The sequence below is a fragment of the Egretta garzetta genome, unplaced genomic scaffold (genome assembly GCF_000687185.1).
Source record: "Egretta garzetta isolate BGI_Z169 unplaced genomic scaffold, ASM68718v1 scaffold107, whole genome shotgun sequence".
In the NCBI taxonomy this organism is placed as follows: Eukaryota; Metazoa; Chordata; class Aves; order Pelecaniformes; family Ardeidae; genus Egretta; species Egretta garzetta.
The window spans coordinates 1,408,676-1,429,191 of record NW_009260399.1 but is presented as its reverse complement, the minus strand read 5'-3'; the positions used below and the strand labels follow the sequence as shown (position 1 = coordinate 1,429,191).

Here is a 20,516-nt window from a genome sequence, read left to right as displayed (position 1 = left end):
CTGCAGCCGCCAGCCTGCAGCACCGCTCAAATCCTCCCCGCTGCTCCCCTCGGGCAACAGCTCTGGGGGACAATTTGCAGCTCCTGCAGGCGGCTGTAGAAGTTTATGGAATGGGCTGATTTTTGCTGGTCAAATAAAAAAAAAATAACAAAAATTGGTTTTAGGGTCCAAGCCCCTCCAGCTTGAAGTCCCCTTTCTTTTGGGTGACAGTCACAGAGCTGAGCAGCTCTGCTTTCCATGCAATGCTCTCTACCTTCCAATACAAGAGGTAGGAGAAGGCAACAATAAAAGGACCACTGGATGGCAAACCTAATAAACTATCTCTGCTGACAGAGAGCCCTCAGTATGACAAAAGCACTTCAAATATGTTTTAGCCAGAAGTGTTGGAAAATCAGCCTTTTGCAAGCATTTCTTCTAATTAGCTCTTTGCAATTCATGAGGCCGCGCGTGGAGCAGACAGCTCCCTTCCCCAGCGGAGTCCTGGCTGCTCCCGCTGCCCCACGCTCAATTTGCTCAGCCAAGGGGTGCTAATGCTTCAATATGCAGCAGGCATTTTCTTAAATGTTGAAAGACTTAAACAAATTATTACCATCCTGTAATTTGGCAGGTTAGAAAAGAAGCTTTTAAAGAGCCTTGTTAAATGAATGACTTAAACCTTCACCTCAGGCTATTTTTAAAATTCATTTGTCTGCACTCCAGCGACGAGGAAGGCACAAATATATGCATGATCCATGTCTAAAATTTTGATTGCTGAATTAGTTAGAAATAAGCTACGGTCTTTGTGGCTATTAATAAATGATTTGGGGAAATGGTGTTGGAACATCGGTCACTGAAATAGCCACAGCTTCATACCCTTCCTCCACGAAGCAAGAATTGGAGTGAGATTTATGGGGGAATTTATGGCCAAGGAAAGAAGGCGCAGCACACCGCCTCCTTGCAGCAGAGCTTTAACGCCTAATTTACATGCTCCCTTCCACTGCAATGTGTGCACTTTTAATCACGTTAATTATAAAGTGCCCACTTGTCATGATGCTGCAAATCAAGATATGCAGAGAGCGCTACACAGGATTTTGCTTAAAAAAATAATGCTGCTCCATCTACCCCATCCCACAGAGCCACGAGGCACCTACACTGCAGGTCTCTGCCATCAGGAGTAGCGTGAACTCATGGAGCACAGCAAGGACCTTGCCTCAGTTGAGATCTCTGCGGTAGAGAGAAAATTTAACCTGGTGCCTTCGGATGCTCTGCAGGAGCGGAGCAGAGGGCGCTGCACCAGGGGTTGCTTCCACTCTGCTGTGGCGCTTGCCGCCGGGGACTGGGAAGGGCAGAGGGTATTGGAGCAGAGATCGAAGGGATGAATGCTTGCCAAAAGAAACAAGGGACAAACTACTGCTAGTCCTTCAGCTTCCCTGGGAGCAAAGAGAATCCCTCGCTGGATGTGAATGAATTTTGTGCACTCCCTGGGAAACAAGTTTCCATATAAATAATTGAAATGTGTTTAAAATGGATGTCTGCAATTGCTTGCATAGGCAGACCTCTGAGACCATTAATCCCCCGATCTCTGTTACCTCTGTATTAAATCAGTATCATAACCTGTGTAAAGTTTTTAATGCTAATGTCTTGTTCATGCAATTTGGGAAAGGAGACAGGTTTACAAATGACCAGTTCCCCAAGCACCTTTTCATTCATGATGCAGCTCCTTTTAACTGCCTTGCCTACAACCTTAAGGTAACATCTAACATGTAAAAAAGCATACACCAAGTCTGAACCTACCATATGTGGGTAGCAGAGTTACTAGTGGGAAGTAAGGCTTTCAGGTTTACGTTGCTGGTGTAATCAAGGCCTTTACTGAAGGAAAGAGTATTCAATATCTAACCAAAGCAGAAGAATACATCACATCACCTCTGTATTCATCCTCTACCACCAGCATGGGTGGAACCCCTCTCTGAAGTGACATGTCAGGGGAAAGAACTCTTGGAATGCATCTGGACACAGCACCAGAAGTCCTCCTTGGTACAGATGGCAACCTTCTCCTCTGGGAAGCCCCAGACCAGATATTCCTATTCCTCTTACCTTCCCAGGTAGGAGGACTAAGGATGGCATTAAGAATATGAAGCAGCCCTTACAGCATCTCACTGTTAGCAGGCCCTAAGTCAGCAGTAGAAACTATTACGAATTCGGTCTTCAGATGAAACAGAGCACCACACAGCCAACCAAGCTGGGTTTCACATCATCAGGCAGAAGAGAGACAAAAAGACATAAAATATTTGGAGGTTTAAATGTCCTCACAAGCCCAAAAGCTCAATTGCATGCTCTTGACCTAGAGAATAAAATAGATTTAAACCAAACATATGAAATTAGCACTTGCTGCTATCAAGTATAGATCAGACACAGTGTAAGGACATATGTATCTATGGTTAACAAAAGCTTCATAGAAAGCATTGCATCACCTGTAAGCATCGCCTCAGAGCTGTGTCACCACCCCGTGGGACCTAACCCAGGCAAATGGAGGTTTAAGCTCTGCAACCAGAACACAACGGCTCCTTGCAGCAGCTATGGCCCTGCCAGGCTGATCCATCTGACACGCACCAGCGCTTACCCTTGGTGACTCCCCTTTGTGCTTCCCCTTTGCCGCCTGGCTGCTCACACACAACTCGGCTGCAGCCACATCTCTGCACTTTGCTCTGTAGTTCCTGGCTCTTGATGCTCCAGCACTGGTCCCCATTCCATAGCATCGGTCTCCACTGCAGCCCCCAGGGCCACCCTCCCCCCTCAGCTCGCCCTTCGCTCCAGACATGGTGGCATGTGAGCATCCCCCCATTTACATGTTCCACCTAACCCCTGGACCACGCTTCTTGCCTGGCTTCCTAGCCCAGGACTGGTCTTCCCTGGTCCTGGACTTCCACTTCACAAACTGGTATCTGGCTCATATTTCATATTTACCCCTTCTCCTCTCCAAAAATGTGATCTAGAATCAGACCCCAAGCAAGAACAGCTTTCTGCAATTGCTGCAGGCTTCATCCTGCCAACACGTCAAATCTCACTGCAGATAAGAGGGCAGATCTGATGGATCTCGTATTTCAGGAGAAGCAGACTGAGGGCTCAACTGAAGCAGCAAGGACTCACCCATCACAACAGCACATGCATCTGCACAGCCTTCTGCTTAAAAAACCTGACTGCTGGTTAACAGCAGGTTATTTTATTGCATGACCCGGGTTGCCAACTTAATATTGATTTACTATAAAATGACTCATCATTAACAGAACTTACTCAACTTGGGCAAAGATAGCGGAGTAGAAAGCAATAGTCATGAGCTTCTTAGAGGACAAAAACAAAAGTGTAATGAAACGGCAAATTGTTCACCTCCATTTTGAAAGGCAAACTATACCATTGATAGATCTAGCATAGCTTCAACTTAAAATGACATCTTATGTTACAATACCCAGCACCGGTACATATTCTCCGCAAGTTCTGCGAGTGTGCCTCTAGAGCAGCTTCAGCGTTGACCTGTAACGCATGGCTTCCATGCACTGGCGAGTCAACGTTGAACTAAAACTTACCCTTAAATCTATCAGGGAGCACAATACAAAATTCACCTGGCCACAAGATTTAGATAAATGGGCCATTCCCTACTTACCACAACAGAATCACTGTGAGTTAGATCGACGACTACAAGATCAGAAGATTCACATGTCAGATCGACCACTTCTTCACCAGCTTAAAAACACAACGGTAGAATTAAGATCAGACATGGCAGAGGAATAAAATTGCCTGCCACTATGTAACAGGCTGAGGTATGATTCAGCCATGCCCCATCCCTCCTCTCTTCAGGAACGTATCCACATTCCACTCAAGCTTTGCCCTCAACAGTCCATGTAGAGCATTACCGCCACTGTCTTCTGCCAGCTGCAACGCAAGAGGAGCAGCAGCTGAGCTCCTCATACTGTTCTGTTGTATGACAACAGCTTATGGGAGGTACACAGCAACAGATTGTTCATCTGACACAGGGCATTGCCTATCCCACAGAATATAAAATGAATCATATAGGATACCATAATTTTACAGTACCATGCTGTAAGTGTTCCTGTCTCATGTCTCTTCCAACCTTTCATAGACAAATACACATCAAAAACTGAAAAAGCCATGCAATTACCTGTATCCCAACAGTTACTTTAACCTTTCCTAGGATTTCAGAAGACAATTTAAATATTTATGTAGGAGGTCAAGGTGGCTGTTTAAATTCTGCTACTTTTTGTAAAAACATAACAACCAATTCCTGCCACTCCTTTGAGGGACAGGGCATGACTAATGACAAACTTAATTACCATCTAAAAACCTGAAAGTTCCTAAACTTCGTTTGCCACTATCTGTAGTGGCAGCTGCAGTTAAGTGGGACCCCAATCCTCCAGAAGCAGTTTGTGTTCTTCTCAAGTTAAAAAGAAAGCTTACCACTTTCTTCAAGTTCTATTGGCTCTGCTTCTGAAGCCATTTCTGTTGTAGAAGCCACAAGCCTGTTTCGTTTCCGAGCTTGCCTAGAATTAACTGCTCCTCCACGGCGCTTTCGTTGAGTCTAAGAAAGAACAAAGCCGTAGCATTTTCTTCAGGAGTAATATTAACATGGCCCTCATCTTTGCAGCACACAAGGAGACACAAATCAGCCGCCTGGAAGGCTGCAATAGGCAAAGAATGGTGGTATCGGCCATCGCTACCTGAACGCAGCACATCAAGGAACAGACATCACCCCAGATCTCTTACTGGTTGGGTCACAAAGGAAAAACCTCTTGTGATGGTTTGCAAGTGAGAAGCCCAGGTCACAATTATATCAGATGTTTGCTTCCAGCCAACCCTTGAAATTGGTCTGACCTAAGGTTTTTGCTCACGTTGTAAGCATTTCTGAACTATTGCTGGCACAAAAAAAAAAAAAATAAACAAAAAAAAAAAAAAAAAAAAAAAAAAAAAAAAAAAATCAATTGCAAGGAAGCTACAACTATCAACTCCTTATATTCCTTTAGGTAGTGCACTCTTCAGAAGTCCCGATTTCTCAGTATCTGAGAACAATGGTCTTCCAAACCTGTATGAAAAGAAGAGAAAAAATTACCGATCTGTAATGCTCGTTCTCCTAGATGCACCCCTCAGGTACCTACAGCTGGGCCTGAAGGCTCAGTCATTCTTACCCGTTTCCTAAACTAAACACCAGAATAAGCTTGTTTGCTAGCAAACTGGAAAAATACTATGGAATCCCAATTAAGTGTGACTGAAAGCAACCGACTGACTCTCGAGGCAATGTTTGTCTGTGGCACTGAAGCTCACATCTTATAGCTTGCTCATGGTAAAACTATCCTGTGTCCAACACACAATGAGGAGCTGGGGGGAGGCAGTGGGGAGACCCCACACAAGCCAAATAACTAATTTTAGAAGACAAAGCGCGACAAATCAGTAGGCAAAATATTTTCTTTAAAAAAAGTAGTGAACCAGTTATGAAGCCTAGGAGTCAAGCCTGCCAGACAACTTCCATTTTACTGCACACAAAAGAACAACTTAGTGTCCAACAACCGAGCCATGGAAAGCTTTGTTACAAATCCATCTTAAAAGAAGAATCACCTCTTCACACACAGCTGCTTTTTCCTCCATGGGTCTGAAACCATCTAGAATTCCCACTCCCGTAGGTTTTTTACAGGTCTGACAGCACAGAAGCCTGGCAAGCCTTAAAACTAGTTCAGTACTGTAATAAAAAGATAAATCTTACTAAAGGTCTGTTCCGCTGCAGTCAAAGGAAACAGGAAGGCAAAGCAGAAACCCACTTGCTCCTGATACTGACCTCAAGCCATGCTGCAAAGACCAGCACAGAGCCCTTCAGAACGGGGCCACAGCCAGGAACAGGCCAAAGATGCTCCCTGAGCTGCGACAAAGCAAACCTCAGCCAGCAAGTGGGAAGAGATGCAGACGCAGGATAATCCACTGCTTTTGTGACAAAGCAGCTTGACTACACGAGTCCTCCACGGTCCTGAACAATCTAGAAGATTTAGCTCACTGCTCTCATCACAGTTCTGGAATATTACACCAGCTCAAAAGGCACAAATTCTGGCAGATTGTGTAGGCCCTTGTCTCTGTGTAGACCATGGACACTGTTATCCCAGAAAAGGGATGGTACGGGGCCGCTGTCAAGGTATAGACATCACGTTATGGCCTCAAAGACCAAATGAAATAATGCCCAATGCCAGATTTTCTGCAGCTGATAGTTTCCAGGTACTGACTCTTCTCTAAACAAAAGCTGTAGGCACTTCAGGCAAGAGAAGAGCAGAGCATCAATGGACACACAAAGACATCATCTAAAAGCATAGCTGGAAATGAAGGACTTACTTAGAAGAGGTCAAGAGGGCTTGCACTAACACTAGGTTTGAGCTAGGTGCATATCCCTGTTAGTTCAAAAGAAAGGTCATCCTAGCAAAGCCTGGATGACCTTTGAGCTCTCCTCATCACACAATCTCATTATGGATTTTGGGATCTCCCCCTGCCCCTTTCTTTTTTTCTTTTGCCTGTGTCAGTAGAAAGATCAAAACTAATTAGCAGGCTATTAACCTATTCTCTGATTAAGAAACACTGAGACCATGCAGTGGGATGGAATAGCACTAGCAGTCAATCATAACCTGGAGTTAAAGGAAGCCTGACTGATTTTTTTTCCTCTTAAACTTCCTCTATATTTCTTCAATCACTTGCTTCCTTAAGACACCCATTAACACTGAGTTGTGACATTATTAAATCTAAACACGCTTGAGAAAAATCCTCATACTAAATTTGATAATTGTACTAAGCCCAAAGATATATTTATGCACAGTTTTAAGCAACAAAATATGCCACTCATCAATTTTCTCCCATTTTCTCATTTAAAAACTGGTACTGGATTGAAAAAGCTAAAGGAGCTCTAAAGACAACATTGGCCTGATACTTGCTGGAGACACGTCACCTGACTAATAGGGATAAAGACAAGTGCAGGCATAAAATGCTTGCTTTTTTTTTTTCTCAGTCTTTAATAATACTGATAGACCTTGGGCTGCCCCAGTCCCCTGAGTCAGAGGCCCACGAGCGTGGGAACAGTGGCTTTCCACTTGTGGACATTGAAACTGCAAGGGAGCAGCTGCATCCGCTGAATGTTCCCGGGTCCCTGGGGCCTGAGGGGATCCGCCCCAGCGCACTGACGGAGCCGGCGGATGTCACGGCGGATCCCTCTCCATCATCTGCCAAAGGGGAGGTCCCTGCTCTGGAAGCTAGCCAACGTTATTCCAGTTTACAAGAAGGGCGTGAGGGAAGACCCAGGGAACTACAGAGCTGTTAGTCTAGGCTCAGTTTCTGGAAAAATTACGCAGGTTACTATACCTGGTACTACTGAAAGGCATTTAACAAATAATGCAATTGTCAGGCACAGCCAGCATGGGTTCACATAATTTGATAATCTCCTATGATAAAGTCACCCGCCGAGTGGATGAAGGGAAGGCAGGGGATGTAGGTTTTTCTGGATTTCAGTAAGGCTTTTGATACTGCCCCTCCCAGCATCCTTTTGGACAAGCACCCAGCCATGGGGTGAGCAAGTTAGTATTTCTGCTGCATATGATAGGAAATGTGTTTTAAAAAAATCTACACTTTCATGTACAGTAACTCACAAGTTTTTCCTCGCAAATGTGAGCAAATTGCTGTGTGTTGTCACCTGGGGTGTAGAAGACTAAGGCTGAGAGTTTGCAATCGGAGAAAGCTGGGAACTGACCCTCAGTGCAGGACTCGCCTGGGCAACCATTTCTGTAACAACCTGTGTCCAGGTAATGCGAGTTCTCTTTGCCAGCTCATTTTGAAACACTACAAACCAGGTAACTTTTCTCTTACCAGAGAGTAAGACTGTTTCTCAGCATAGCCAGACCTAGGGCAGAGAGGGTAGGGAAGAACAACAACGCAACTAAACGACACAGAAAAGCATCAGTCTGCTGTAAACAAGGATCAATAGGAAACACACGCACTTAACGAGCATTATTAGCAGCAAATTAATTCAGAATAATACTTTTACTCACACAGCAGCTCTTCGGGTCCGTCACAAAACACTTGTTCCAACATCAACGGAATAGATAAGATCCGGAGCGGACGTCTAACGCAGCGCTTTTGCATATGGAAACAATCCTGGCGACCGTGCTCTATAAATGGCCAGCCTGATGAGAAATGGCTTTTTTTTTTTTTCTCCTTCTTTTCCTTAAAGTGAAGAAACTTCATCAAAATGCAAGAGAGGCAAATAAGAAGGACAGGGAAAGAATTTCAGCAGAACAGCATCTATTTAGTTTCTTTAGAGAAGAAATAAAATAAGCTTTACGGTGACTTTCACACCGCTGCACGCCCGGCCCTCTCCCCAGCATGGCGGTTCGTTCCTGACACACGCACGCACGCCATGGGCGACGCCAGCTCCGCCAGCAGCGGGAGATACCCCCACCTCCCGCTAAAGCGAGCCCTCTCTGGGCCCTGCTCCCCCCACCCCAGGCAGTGCCTTGCTCCTCCTCCCCCCACAGCACACACCGGCCAGATACGACTAGTTTGGATTTCTTTTTTCCCCTCCAAATCAATTAATACAGCGCGACCAGAAGAACGAGCGCTTCCGATTTTCATCAAATCGATAGTTTTATTTCCACTTGTTAAAAGAACTGTTTGCCTACCAGCAGAGTCCAACATAGATGGGACAGACAGACATGAATACAATTAAATACAGGAAAAATTGAACTATATACAAGACATACATTTACATAATGAAAAAAATCTTTATATTATCTATCACTTCTTGCCAATGTGAAACATCACTGGAACTCAAATATATCAGGGTTTCTTTTTTTTTTTTTTCCTAAAAAAAAAGTGTGTAACACAATTTAGTATTTTTCCATGTACTGAGACTTAAAATTCATTTTGAGATGCACAAAATGTGTGGTACTTCACAGGGTACACAAAAGCTAAAAATTTCTTTGTTAAATATTTTATAGTTTGTGGTATCTAAATGTCAATTAGATCTATTTATGGAGACACAAACTATAAAGTGATATTTACACAGAGGGAGTTGTGCAAAGTAATTTTAGGCTACGGCTAGTACTCTGTGGAAGATGCACAGATAGGTGACCCACCCTCATCCCCAGAGGTAATCCCCTAAATCCTCTCCTTATCCTCCCTCTGTACAGTAGCCACCCAAGAAAAACTGGCCATCGTTTTGTTGTTTGTTTTTTTTCTTGAAGCTACTGGGAGAAAGCCGTTTCTGTGGCCCTTAAATATCTTAACATTTTTAACGTTGGGCTGCTTCTCCCCATGTAATTAATGCTTCAGTACTGTTTCATCATTTCTCTGGTTTTTGGGACCCAAATTCCAGCTGCTGTTGTCACCGCAGTACCCTAAGACTGCTGTAGTTTCTATTACCAATGGGAGCACAGAGTAACTAAATGTGTGTAGCTTTTTAGTAGTTACCATATTGCCACACTGCAGAAACTGCACGTTCCTGGTAACAGGGCTGAACCAAAGCTACTCCAAACCCGGCAGGGGAAGGTACCGCGTTTCTCAAGCTAGCCTGTATGGAACAGAACTCTGTCTGTATTACTGCATCCAGAAACATCCCTAAACATCCTAATTAAAAAGACGCTTTAGTTTTGGGTTGCAATCTTCAACAGAGAACTTGAGACAGCTAATAAGAGATGCTTTAATTAAAGCTTCCTACAGATCCCTAGGACAGGTGAGCAAAGACACATCAGATACCAACGTTAACTAAGTGCATCCTACTGTTGTGCTGCACCAGAGCAGCATGGTGCTTCCAACGGTTTACCATGGCCTACCAACTGCCAAAAGGCATCTGCATTTAATTTTGGACAAGTTAGTTTTTATAGACCAAATTTCAACCTTCATAGATGTGGCTGCTGCATATGTGGATGATAAAATACTGATTAAAAGTAGAGGAGATGATGGAAATCACTATAATCCTGTTTGTATCCGCTCATCTGGGATTCCACATCAGCTTGCAGATTTTAGCTGTAACAGGTTTAAAGCAGACATTTTATAACTCAGTCCTGGAAAGAACCCCAACGTGACTGGGTAACAGTCCATAAACCTGTGTATTCCTGCCTTGCTTCAACAGAGGAGTTCTCTGAGGACATGCATCTGACTTCTCTTATTTAAAAATGCACATTTAAACAAAGCTAGGCAACCCTTGGAGCAGAGGGAGATTAAACTTCTCTCTCAAAAAGCTGCCAAGTCAAGATTGCTACCAAACATCTTTTAAAGCCTCCACTTCCTAAATCCATGGCAATACAGATATTTAATTTTTAATCCTATGCACCAGGCTAAAACCAGTCAGGGGTCAGTATAGCAACTGAAGAGAGCAGCGATGAACTTTAAGCATTAACACTGGGTACACTTGATAGAGTAAGAAGATCTGTAGGTAGTTTGGTATTCAGCTGACAAGAGGAACGCACACCATTTGCTGCTTATTCATCACTAGCAAGCCTAGAGAAGACTATATTCTCCTTAGTTATCAGGAGAGAGCGCTACAGAACAGTAGTGAACCCAAGAGACCATCTCACCCTGTTAGAAAATAAATTCAGTATTGTGATTCAAATACAGGAATTCTCGGCAGTTAAAACATTCAAAGAAGTATTTTTACATTGTACATGCTGCCATTTGTCTACGTACTTTAGATCTCATGGAGTTCATAAAGACATCTACATGTTCAAGCCTTCTGCTTAAAAAACCTGACTGCTGGTTAACAGCAGGTTATTTTATTGCATGACCCGGGTTGCCAACTTAATATTGATTTACTATAAAATGACCCATCGTTAACAGAACTTACTCTACTTGGGCAAAGATGGCGGAGCAGAAAGCAAGAGTCAAGAGGATAAAAACAAAAGTGTAATGAAATGGCAAATTGTTCACCTGCATTTTGAAAGGCAACTATTCCATATCTGAATGCGATGGCGGGAATAATTTAAAGAGTAAGAAATAACAAAATGTTCAGACCCCTCTTATTTCAGCATTAAAAAGGTAGAAGGAAACAGATTAGCTGCTTCCTTTCTGATATAGGCTGCTGCTCTAGTTTAGAGACAGTCGCAAATTTAACATTATAACCAGGGACATAACAAGAAGCAGCTTGGACCATAAAAAAGCTGTCTATATATGTACAAGTTATTCTCCAAAAAAACCCAGTTTTATTTGGATGCGTGCACAACCTGCTGCTCTTTAAATCTTCGGAGCATTGAAAACACGACCTTTTCCCCCAAAATCCAGTTGAGTCTGTCCTGAGAAATAGAAGTACTCATATATAAATGGGATGATATTGTCTGTGCGTGAGTTTCTTCCTGCAGGTTGGGCAAGAGTTGGCATTCCTAAGGGAATCACGGAGGCACTGGCTGCAGAAGACATGGCCGCATTTGGTTGACACAATCAGTCGTCCACTCTGCACAATCTGGAAGAAAAGAAACCACATCAGGTATCTGGAGTGAAGAATTCCACTTTGCTGGGCTGCTGGCACCAGGCAAATAGGACTTGGAGGATCGGGTACATTGCTACTCTCATAGCGAGGAATCCAAAGGTCCTTCAGTGCCGTCTTGCAAAGTGTTTCTCCCGCTACGCACACCACTAAGAGTCAACGTGGAGTTACAGGCTCGTTTCACCTTAAAGCCAAGGTCTGTACTTCAAGCCAGCTGCCTGCGGCATCCCACATAACCCAACAGAGCTGCCCAGCTCATGCCCTGCCCCGTTCTCCCTCCGACAACAAAGAAACAACGCCAACACGTGGATCCTTACCTCTGAGTAGCCATCCATGCAGATCGGACAGCTAACGGTACCAGACGGCCTTGTGGGAGAGAGAACAAAACCATCCATTAATTTCACCGTGCATTGAGGGTTACCGAGACACAAAACGTCAGGCAGTCACCCGACTCCGCTGACGAGCCGTGGCACAGTGGAGCTGAAGATCCCCACGTACCTCTAACTCTCTGGGCCTGTTGCATTTGCGAAGCCGTTAGGGTCTCCCTTAGCTAAAGGAAACTGCACCCTGGTTTTCCTCAGGGGAAGATGCAGTCGGTCACCCTGCTCTATTAGCAGAAGGAATAGCAGTCTATAGCAGTATACATATGGCAATATTAACCTTCACCTGGCCATGAGTAAGGGTTTTGTAACAAAACCATCTAGCTGTCCTTTCTAGAAGTGAAAGAGGTTGTCAGAAATTAGAACATCCCCTATTCTAATTTAGCAACATCCCAGCCCAGTAGCAACATCTTCATACCAAGAACTCCTTACTTATAAAATGCAAGGCAGGAACATACTACTGTGAGGAAATATTCAAAAATAAATTTCTAGCTCAGAGGATGAAAGACCTGACTCAGTGGCTGTTACCAAGTTGTGGTTACAGATGCACCTCCCCTGCCTTGAGCCTCAGGACAGCCGTATTGCACGCACACGCTAACAGACATAGCTACTCTGTGTAAAGAACGTGTCATACCCTAAGTGCTGAATAATATTCTCTATCAGAGAGAGAAAGAGCTTCCTGCCACTTTTATTTACAAATCTCTACTTTAAATGATCACAGTAAGCTGCTTTCGTCTTTACCATAAACACTTGGCTTTATGATGTCACCTCCCATGCTAAGCAACAGTTTGTAATTTATCGATTAAGCAGTAATAGAAAGCATGAGATATCCTGTAATCCTAAATTCAAGCAGTGAGCACTACTAACATCTACTCCTAGTTTCACATATGTAATTTAACTCCATTAATTCTCCCATTTTTACTCCTCAAATTCTTTATGCAGCAGCTATAATACTGAATCAGTAATTAATTACAACTGATAATAACCTTCGTATCAGCAAGAATAACACTGTAGATGGTTCTGTGGCAATCTCCAGCATCAGTACCTTTTTGTCAGTGTTAAATGCTGCAGCACAGAGTGGGAAGGCACATTCTTTAACAGAGAAGCTTGAGACTGAAGGAACAAAACATTGTAATTTTTATATATTAACTAATTAGTGGGATATATTCACCTACATACGTAACCAAAATTTAAAAATCTACAAATCCATTGGCAAGATGCACTATGTTTTAGAATAGTATAAGCCCTTTAGATGGCGTATTTAAGACCTGACACCCAAAATTTCCATACCCGAGTTCTCTCCCACATTGTCTTCCGGTAACCTAAAAGGCCCAAAGCAGAAGCAAACACTTTAAAAAACACATTTATACCACAATTCTCATGTTGTCTTCCCTAGTCACGTGGACACCTGATTCCATTTAGTCTAATACACTGCATCTTTCTTAACAGTGCTCCTACAGCAGGAGTTTACTGTTTCTCTGCAGAATGGAGTCTTTACTGTGCAGGCACCTGACCTAAACAGCGATATCGCCTTCACACATGCAAACATACCAGAGCTCCATGACATAGATGGGACAGAACAGAAACTGGCCGTAACAGTATTACCTCCACAATCGCCTTGCAAGTACACCTTGGCAAGAACGGTTACTGCTCCGAGAGAAAAAGGCAGTTAACTGGCACAGTGTGTAAAAAAGCAGTGAATGAGTAATAGTTTTTACTGGAATTTGCCAGGCCACTGCCTGCCGGTCTTGTGATACCAAGCCTCATCGACACCAATGGAAATATTTCCATATCTGACATCACTACTAGAGCTTTGCAAGAAAATTAAGTGCAATACATTATGACCTATGGCCTGTGACTAATCCTCCTTCCTTGCCACACCGTGACACTCATCTTTAAGGCTGTGTGCAAAGTTGTACATCCGTCTTGGACCGGCTTTTTATCCTAAAGTGCAAGCTGTATCATTTGGTCATCATGCAAAATGTGATGTTGTACTCAGTGAAAGAAGGAATTAACTAGAATAAATTAAGATTTCAAAGGTAAGCCAGGCTATAGCAATATAACTTAGTTTTGTATGTATACTAAAAGCAAAATTCAATGTTTGGTAGGTCATAAGGCACACATACTTGGAATTTGCAGTTTCATCTTCCAGTGGTCCCAATTCTCGAGACACTTTATCTGTCACATACACATCATTATCTCTTGTTTCATCTTCATCATCGCTACTCAGTACACAGCTGTCCGACTGTCGCTGGCTTCTTAGTCGGAGATTTCTCCTTTGTCGTTGGTTCTCTGAAATTTAATTTGCATAAGTTAAATATATTACAATGTATATACCCCTGGAACTATCCTTGAGATGCATGATTATAAATAGTCCATAACGGTTCATATTTTAAATGGACCATATTCAGCTGGGTGAAAAGTAACCTTAAACTAATTTCCTAAATATTAAGGCTAAACATTTCCAGATATTGTGAATATTCTGCTACATATTGACACAAAATATTTGCTCCATTCACCCTACAAACAGGTAAAACATGATCTTAAAGATTCTTGGTGTCATAAGTTTCATATCGTTATACCACCACGAATCAATCTCCCCCATAAAGGGAAGCTACCTCTCCCAATTCTTATTAAAAGAGCATGCTACAATATGATGTTGTGGAACTGCAAAAATTGCTGTGTGATATGGTGGTGGCAGGAGACACGACTGAAGTTAAGTTTCCAAGTAGCATGGCAAGGTAGCAGATACACAACAAAAAGGCCTGGTAAACCACAGAGTGCTTTGTTCAGAAAGTTTCAGAAGTGATAGAAGAGATGCTTAAATCTAAAAAATGTAAGTTATGGAGCTGCTATGGCACCTGACTGCTCTATCCAAGTATGATGCTGAACTGTTCTACTGTTTTTGTCTATGCCCCCACTCAAAGGCAGAAAGCAGTCGTTTTTAAGAACAGTACTTTGATATTATGATAATACTTTAAGCACTGTCTACTCAGAAACTTTTACCATCTTCCTCCTGAGTTAAGCTAACTTGAAAATGGAGTTATATTGGCCAATATAAAAGGAGATTGAAAAAATTTTAATTGCCTAGTCTGTAACATTCAAAGCTTAAAGAACTGCTGTTCGCTTTTTAACAATTAGAAACTGCATGTGATAGTTATCTCTGCAACTCCAGTGTACATGTAACAATAATCAAGTACTCAACAATTATAATTACAATTAAAATTGAGGTGTGTTATACTAGAAAATGAAAGTCAATACTATGACCACAAATAACTTCCTTCTTTAGTTCCTTGCTGCAACACAAGCTGAAAAAGCCTTTCAATATTTTCTTATTCAAAGCAGATATTCCAGTACTAATTAAAATCATTAGCAACTTCGGGCTTACAGAACTTCTCTATCTGGAAAAGAAAACATATTTTGAGCAGCTTTGATGTATTTTATTTCAGATACTTCCTACAAGCTCTGATAGTGACTATAAAACACAGGCTGGATCCATTGTCATAAGACACTGGCCAGATACTTCAGCACAGTCCTTTGCCTTTTGGCAAATGCAGTTTCAATCTATGCTGCTGAAGTTCATTGGAAAAGAACAAAAAAAAAAAAAAAAAAAAAAAAAAAAAGAGACTTTTTAGTTTTAGACAGTTATCAGCTGTAAAATGTCAACTCACCTTCAACAATCTTGCATCAATATATGTGGGAAAGGAGAGAAAAGAAAATACAATTAGACTTTGCTGTGCACCCCCAGGTAAGCTAAGCAATTACAACAAAACAAAAACGATGAATGATAAGGTATCAGGCTCTTATTTTGATTAAGAATGTTAAAAAGTAGCAGTAAATCAGCTGCTGCTCTGAAAGCCAAGTGGCTGCTTCTGATTCTGCTCAGGCTGCTGCAAAGGGACAGAAACGGAGGCAGCTTAAGAACCAGCTCAACACCCTCCTCCCTGCTCCCGTTTCAGTGCCCTCATTTGATTTAGGCGGGAGGAGATTCTTTCCCTCTGTCTCCCTCAAACAGGCAAATTCAGGTGTGACATCCATAAACACTTCATATTAGATTAACAGCTGATGAAGACAAAAAAAACCCCAAACCCCAAGCCTGCTGTTGTCTTTGGTGGAACCAGAGCTGGGGTAATGCAGATTATGTTGTAAAGTGCCAGGCCTTTCCTTTGCAAAGGCTCGGCAACAATCCCAGCAGGAGACACCCTTCCGGCTGCTGGTTTCTGGCTTGCACAGCAGCAGTGGCATCCCAAAAGTGGGCGCCATAGACTACACTGTGGACTGGATCAAATAGCACTCTAGCTTCCAAAATAGCAGTAAAAATAAAAGGGGGATTTTCTTAAGACTTCTTGAACCTTGTGGCTAAGCACGTCCTATTTGTGAGGTCGAAGACTTACTGTTCTCTCCAACACGTTTATTAAATTATTGGCCTATGCCTGTAACACACGGCTTCCATGCACTGGTGAGTCAACGTTGAACTAAAACTTACCCTTAAATCTATCAGGGAGCACAGTACAAAATTCATCTGACCACAAGATTTAGATAAATGGGCCATTCCCTACTTACCACAACAGAATCACTGTGAGTTAGATCGACGACTACAGGATCAGAAGATTCACACGTCAGATCGACCACTTCTTCACCAGCTTAAAAACACAACGGTAGAATCAAGATCAGACATGGCAGAGGAATAAAATTGCTTGCCACTATGTAACAGGCTGAGGTGTGATTCAGCCATGCCCCATCCCTCCTCTCTTCAGGAACATATCCACATTCCACTCAAGCTTTGCCCTCAACAGTCCATGTAGAGCATTACCGCCACTGTCTTCTGCCAGCTGCAACGCAAGAGGAGCAGCAGCTGAGCTCCTCATACTGTTCTGTTGTACGACAACAGCTTATGGGAGGTACACAGCAACAGACTGTTCATCTGACACAGGGCATTGCCTATCCCACAGAATATAACGTGAATCATATAGGATACCATAATTTTACAGTACCATGCTGTAAGTGTTCCCTTGAGGGATGGGGCATGACTGATGACAAACTTTTAATTATCATCTAAATACCTGAAAATTCCTAAACACAGTTTGTAACTATCTGTAGTGGCAGGTGCACTAACACCCAGCTCATCAGACATTCAGATGCTTGAGCAGCACTTGAGCTCCTTTTTTACACAACTCATCTATCAGTAATGGTGAATGTACTGGAGCTCAGTAACAGTTGTCAGGAGACTTGTTGTCTATAGATGCCATACTTGACACTTTCTAAACCCAAAGGTTTCCCCTCCTCCCCAGCAAAAGGCCTAGAAACTGCCAAAAATACACATTAAGTGGGACCCCAACCCTCCAGAAGCAGTCTGTGTTCTTCTCAAGTTAAAAAGAAAGCTTACCACTTTCTTCAAGTTCTATTGGCTCTGCTTCTGAAGCCATTTCTGTCGTAGAAGCCACCAGCCTGCTTCGTTTCCGAGCTTGCCTAGAATTAACTGCTCCTCCACGGCGCTTTCGTTGAGTCTAAGAAAGAACAAAGCCGTAGCATTTTCTTCAGGAGTAATATTAACATGGCCCTCATCTTTGCAGCACACAAGGAGACACAAATCAGCCGCCTGGAAGGCTGCAATAGGCAAAGAATGGTGGTATCGGCCATCGCTACCTGAACGCAGCACATCAAGGAACAGACATCACCCCAGATCTCTTACTGGTTGGGTCACAAAGGAAAAACCTCTTGTGATGGTTTGCAAGTGAGAAGCCCAGGTCACAATTATATCAGATGTTTGCTTCCAGCCAACCCTTGAAATTGGTCTGACCTAAGGTTTTTGCTCACGTTGTAAGCATTTCTGAACTATTGCTGGCACCTAGAGAGATTAAAAAAGCTCTCAAAAAAAAAAAAAAGGGAAAAAAAAAAAAAAAAAAAAAAAAAAAAAAAAAAAAAATCAATTGCAAGGAAGCTACAACTATCAACTCCTTATATTCCTTTAGGTAGTGCACTCTTCAGAAGTCCCGATTTCTCAGTATCTGAGAACAATGGTCTTCCAAACCTGTATGAAAAGAAGAGAAAAAATTACCAATCTGTAATGCTCGTTCTCCTAGATGCACCCCTCAGGTACCTACAGCTGGGCCTGAAGGCTCAGTCATTCTTACCCGTTTCCTAAACTAAACACCAGAATAAGCTTGTTTGCTAGCAAACTGGAAAAATACTATGGAATCCCAATTAAGTGTGACTGAAAGCAACCGACTGACTCTCGAGGCAATGTTTGTCTTCGGGCTAGAATCACTGGAAATGGTGTCATTAGCAGCCATCTCTATTCCAGATAAGGAGTTCTCTTCTCTAACCCAACTCCAGATTCCAACAGGGGGGAGCTGAACAGCTTGAGAGGAAGGTAATGCAAGTGGAAGAGAGAAATTTTACAGTTTAGAAATGCTTGCTGGTCTGCAAGAGCATGAGTGTACAGTAGCTACTGTGTGCTAACTGTAGGCCTGCATGCCCCTACACACCAGACATCGAACTGCTAAGCAGGAAGAGGTGAAAAGCAAGCATAAAGGTGGTTATGAGTATCTGACATGGTACTGAAGTTTGTATCTTAAAGCTTGCTCATGGTAAAATGATATTGTGTCCAATACACAATGAGGAGCTGGGGAGTGTGAAGGGGGGTGGGGAGACAGTGGAGGACCAGGAAAAAAAACCAATTATGTTAAACAAGAACTGTGGAACTGTCTTCCTGATACTGACCTTGATCCACACTGCAAAGACCAGCGCACACACTATATCAACCTATTCTCAGATTAAGAAAAGGAAAAGGAAAAATTTTTTCACTGAAAGGGTGGTTAAGCATTGGAACGGGCTGCCCAGGGAAGTGGCCGAGTCCCCGTCCCTGGAGGTATTTAAAAGATGGGTAGATATGGTGCTTAGGGACATGGTTTAGTGGTGGGATGGCAAGGTTAGGTTAATGGTTGGACTTGATGATCTTAAAGGTCCTTTCCAACCTAAACGATTCTAAGAAGCACTGAGATCATGCAGTGGGACGGAATGGCACTGGTAGCCAATCATAACCTTCAGTTAAAGGAAACCTGACTGATTTTTTTCCTCTTAAACTCTCTCTCTGTATTTCTTGCATCAACTACTTTAAGCAACCCATTAACACTGAACTGCGACATTATTAAAACAAGACATGCTTGAGAAAAAACCTTACACTAGATTAGGTACATTCCTAAGCACAAAGATATATGTATGCAGTTTTAAGCAACACAATACGCCACTCAATTTCCTCACATTTTTTCATTTTAAAACTGGCACTGGATTGCAAAAGCTAAAATGAAAGTCAACATATGCTTTTTTTTTTTCTTCACTTAGACCACTTACTATACACAAGACAACAATCAGTGAGCCCACAGGCACAGTAGACGAAGTTTTCAGAACTGTAATGCATAACTCCCACTCCCAATATGAACCTAATCAGTTTTGATAGTTTGAACACGTTTTTTTAAAAATCTAAACTTACATGTATAGTTTTTCTCACAAATGTGAGCATCAGTCTTATGTTCTCACCTGGGATGTTGAAGACTAAGGCTCAGAGTTTGCTCCCTATCAGAGAAAGCTGGGAACTGAATTTAAATCTCCTGCTTCCACAGTGCAGGATTCACCTATGCAACCATTTTCATAACAATCCGTGTCCAGGTAACACGAGTTCTCTTTGTACACTTTGCCTCGCTGTTCTTAAGGCCTAGATTTCATTTCAACTGTTAAGGAAGAAAGCTCTTCCGCTAGCCTTACCAACATTCTTGGGAAGATACTCCACAGAATTTTTGGAATAGAGAATAACAGCTTTTAAAACAAGATCATGCCTAACTCTGCAGTCATACAAACCCAACCAGACAGACTGTTCTGTGAGCACATTTTCTAGGTTCTGCAGGAGTTCCTCTCTCCATATGATTATTATTCATAAGTTTGGCTTTGGAGCTTTTTGGAGACAAGAAGAAGGGGGAGGTGAAACAAGAAGGAGGACACACAGCACAAGGGGTGGGGAAAAGGGAGATAATCATCCCTAAACCTAGCACATCTGCTCTTTCAAACTAGTTGCTCAAAGACAAGCTACCACATTCATCTAACAGCTACAACTGAAAATAACTTAGGCAAAGCAGTTTTCCACACACAGCAGGAGGATGAGCAAGACTGAGCAACATATAAGGTATACTAAGAAATTATGCCATTAGATTCTTTGTAAGTTTATTTCATCAAGAAAGCCAAGAGACATTTTACTCGATTCTCCTCAGATATGGAATAGGAAAAAATACTTGGATATTAAGAAGCTGGGAAATGTTAGTTGGTTCATACATCTGAGCATTAAAAAGAAATAAACTTCATATAAAATTACAAGTTGTTAGAATTGGTTTTAGGTAGAACCTGTTAAGAGTAATCTGGTACACTGACCTACCTACACTGCTGAAAGACAGCAAAACCCAAGTCTGATGTATTCACTAGACAGCACAGTTTTGGATGCAAAACATCCAGGTTTCACAAGACTCATCGCTTTTTGGATTTAAGACTGAATACAACCCAGTACAACAGTATGTTGACAAAGTACCTTCAGAAAGTGTTAAAAATACAGGAGGGAGCAAGGACCTGGGATGATGTTAAACATAAAACATTGTACTGATTCT

General features: G+C 42.5%; 2 protein-coding genes across 2 annotated transcripts; both read right to left on the bottom strand.

The window, feature by feature from the left end:
- Window positions 1–3,392: 3,392 nt before the first annotated feature.
- On the bottom strand, window positions 3,393–4,905 carry LOC104130202 (E3 ubiquitin-protein ligase RNF4-like). Its single transcript, XM_035898660.1, has 3 exons — window positions 4,710–4,905; window positions 4,450–4,570; window positions 3,393–3,717 (listed from the first exon to the last, which is right to left on the bottom strand). Exons 1-3 carry the CDS (start codon window positions 4,722–4,724, stop codon window positions 3,593–3,595), a joined length of 261 nt encoding a protein of 86 aa, XP_035754553.1. The 5' UTR covers window positions 4,725–4,905; the 3' UTR covers window positions 3,393–3,592.
- Window positions 4,906–8,642: 3,737 nt separating this feature from the next.
- RNF4 (ring finger protein 4) lies at window positions 8,643–17,727 on the bottom strand. The gene is made up of 7 exons (XM_035898649.1): window positions 17,512–17,727; window positions 17,252–17,372; window positions 16,429–16,508; window positions 15,537–15,546; window positions 13,992–14,157; window positions 11,803–11,851; window positions 8,643–11,461 (listed from the first exon to the last, which is right to left on the bottom strand). The coding sequence occupies exons 1-7, from the start codon at window positions 17,524–17,526 to the stop codon at window positions 11,312–11,314; spliced, it is 591 nt and encodes a 196-aa protein (XP_035754542.1). The 5' UTR covers window positions 17,527–17,727; the 3' UTR covers window positions 8,643–11,311.
- Window positions 17,728–20,516: the final 2,789 nt, after the last annotated feature.

What these genes read in the sequence shown, in the direction of transcription:
- LOC104130202 (XM_035898660.1), bottom strand. An exon ending in AATAGAACTTGAAGAAAGTG is followed by an intron (nt 3,718 to 4,449) that starts GTAAGCTTTCTT and finishes TGTGTTTTTAAG; the next exon opens with CTGGTGAAGAAGTGGTCGAT.
- RNF4 (XM_035898649.1), bottom strand. An exon ending in AATAGAACTTGAAGAAAGTG is followed by an intron (nt 16,509 to 17,251) that starts GTAAGCTTTCTT and finishes TGTGTTTTTAAG; the next exon opens with CTGGTGAAGAAGTGGTCGAT. An exon ending in GCATGGATGGCTACTCAGAG is followed by an intron (nt 11,462 to 11,802) that starts GTAAGGATCCAC and finishes CTTTTCTTCCAG; the next exon opens with ATTGTGCAGAGTGGACGACT.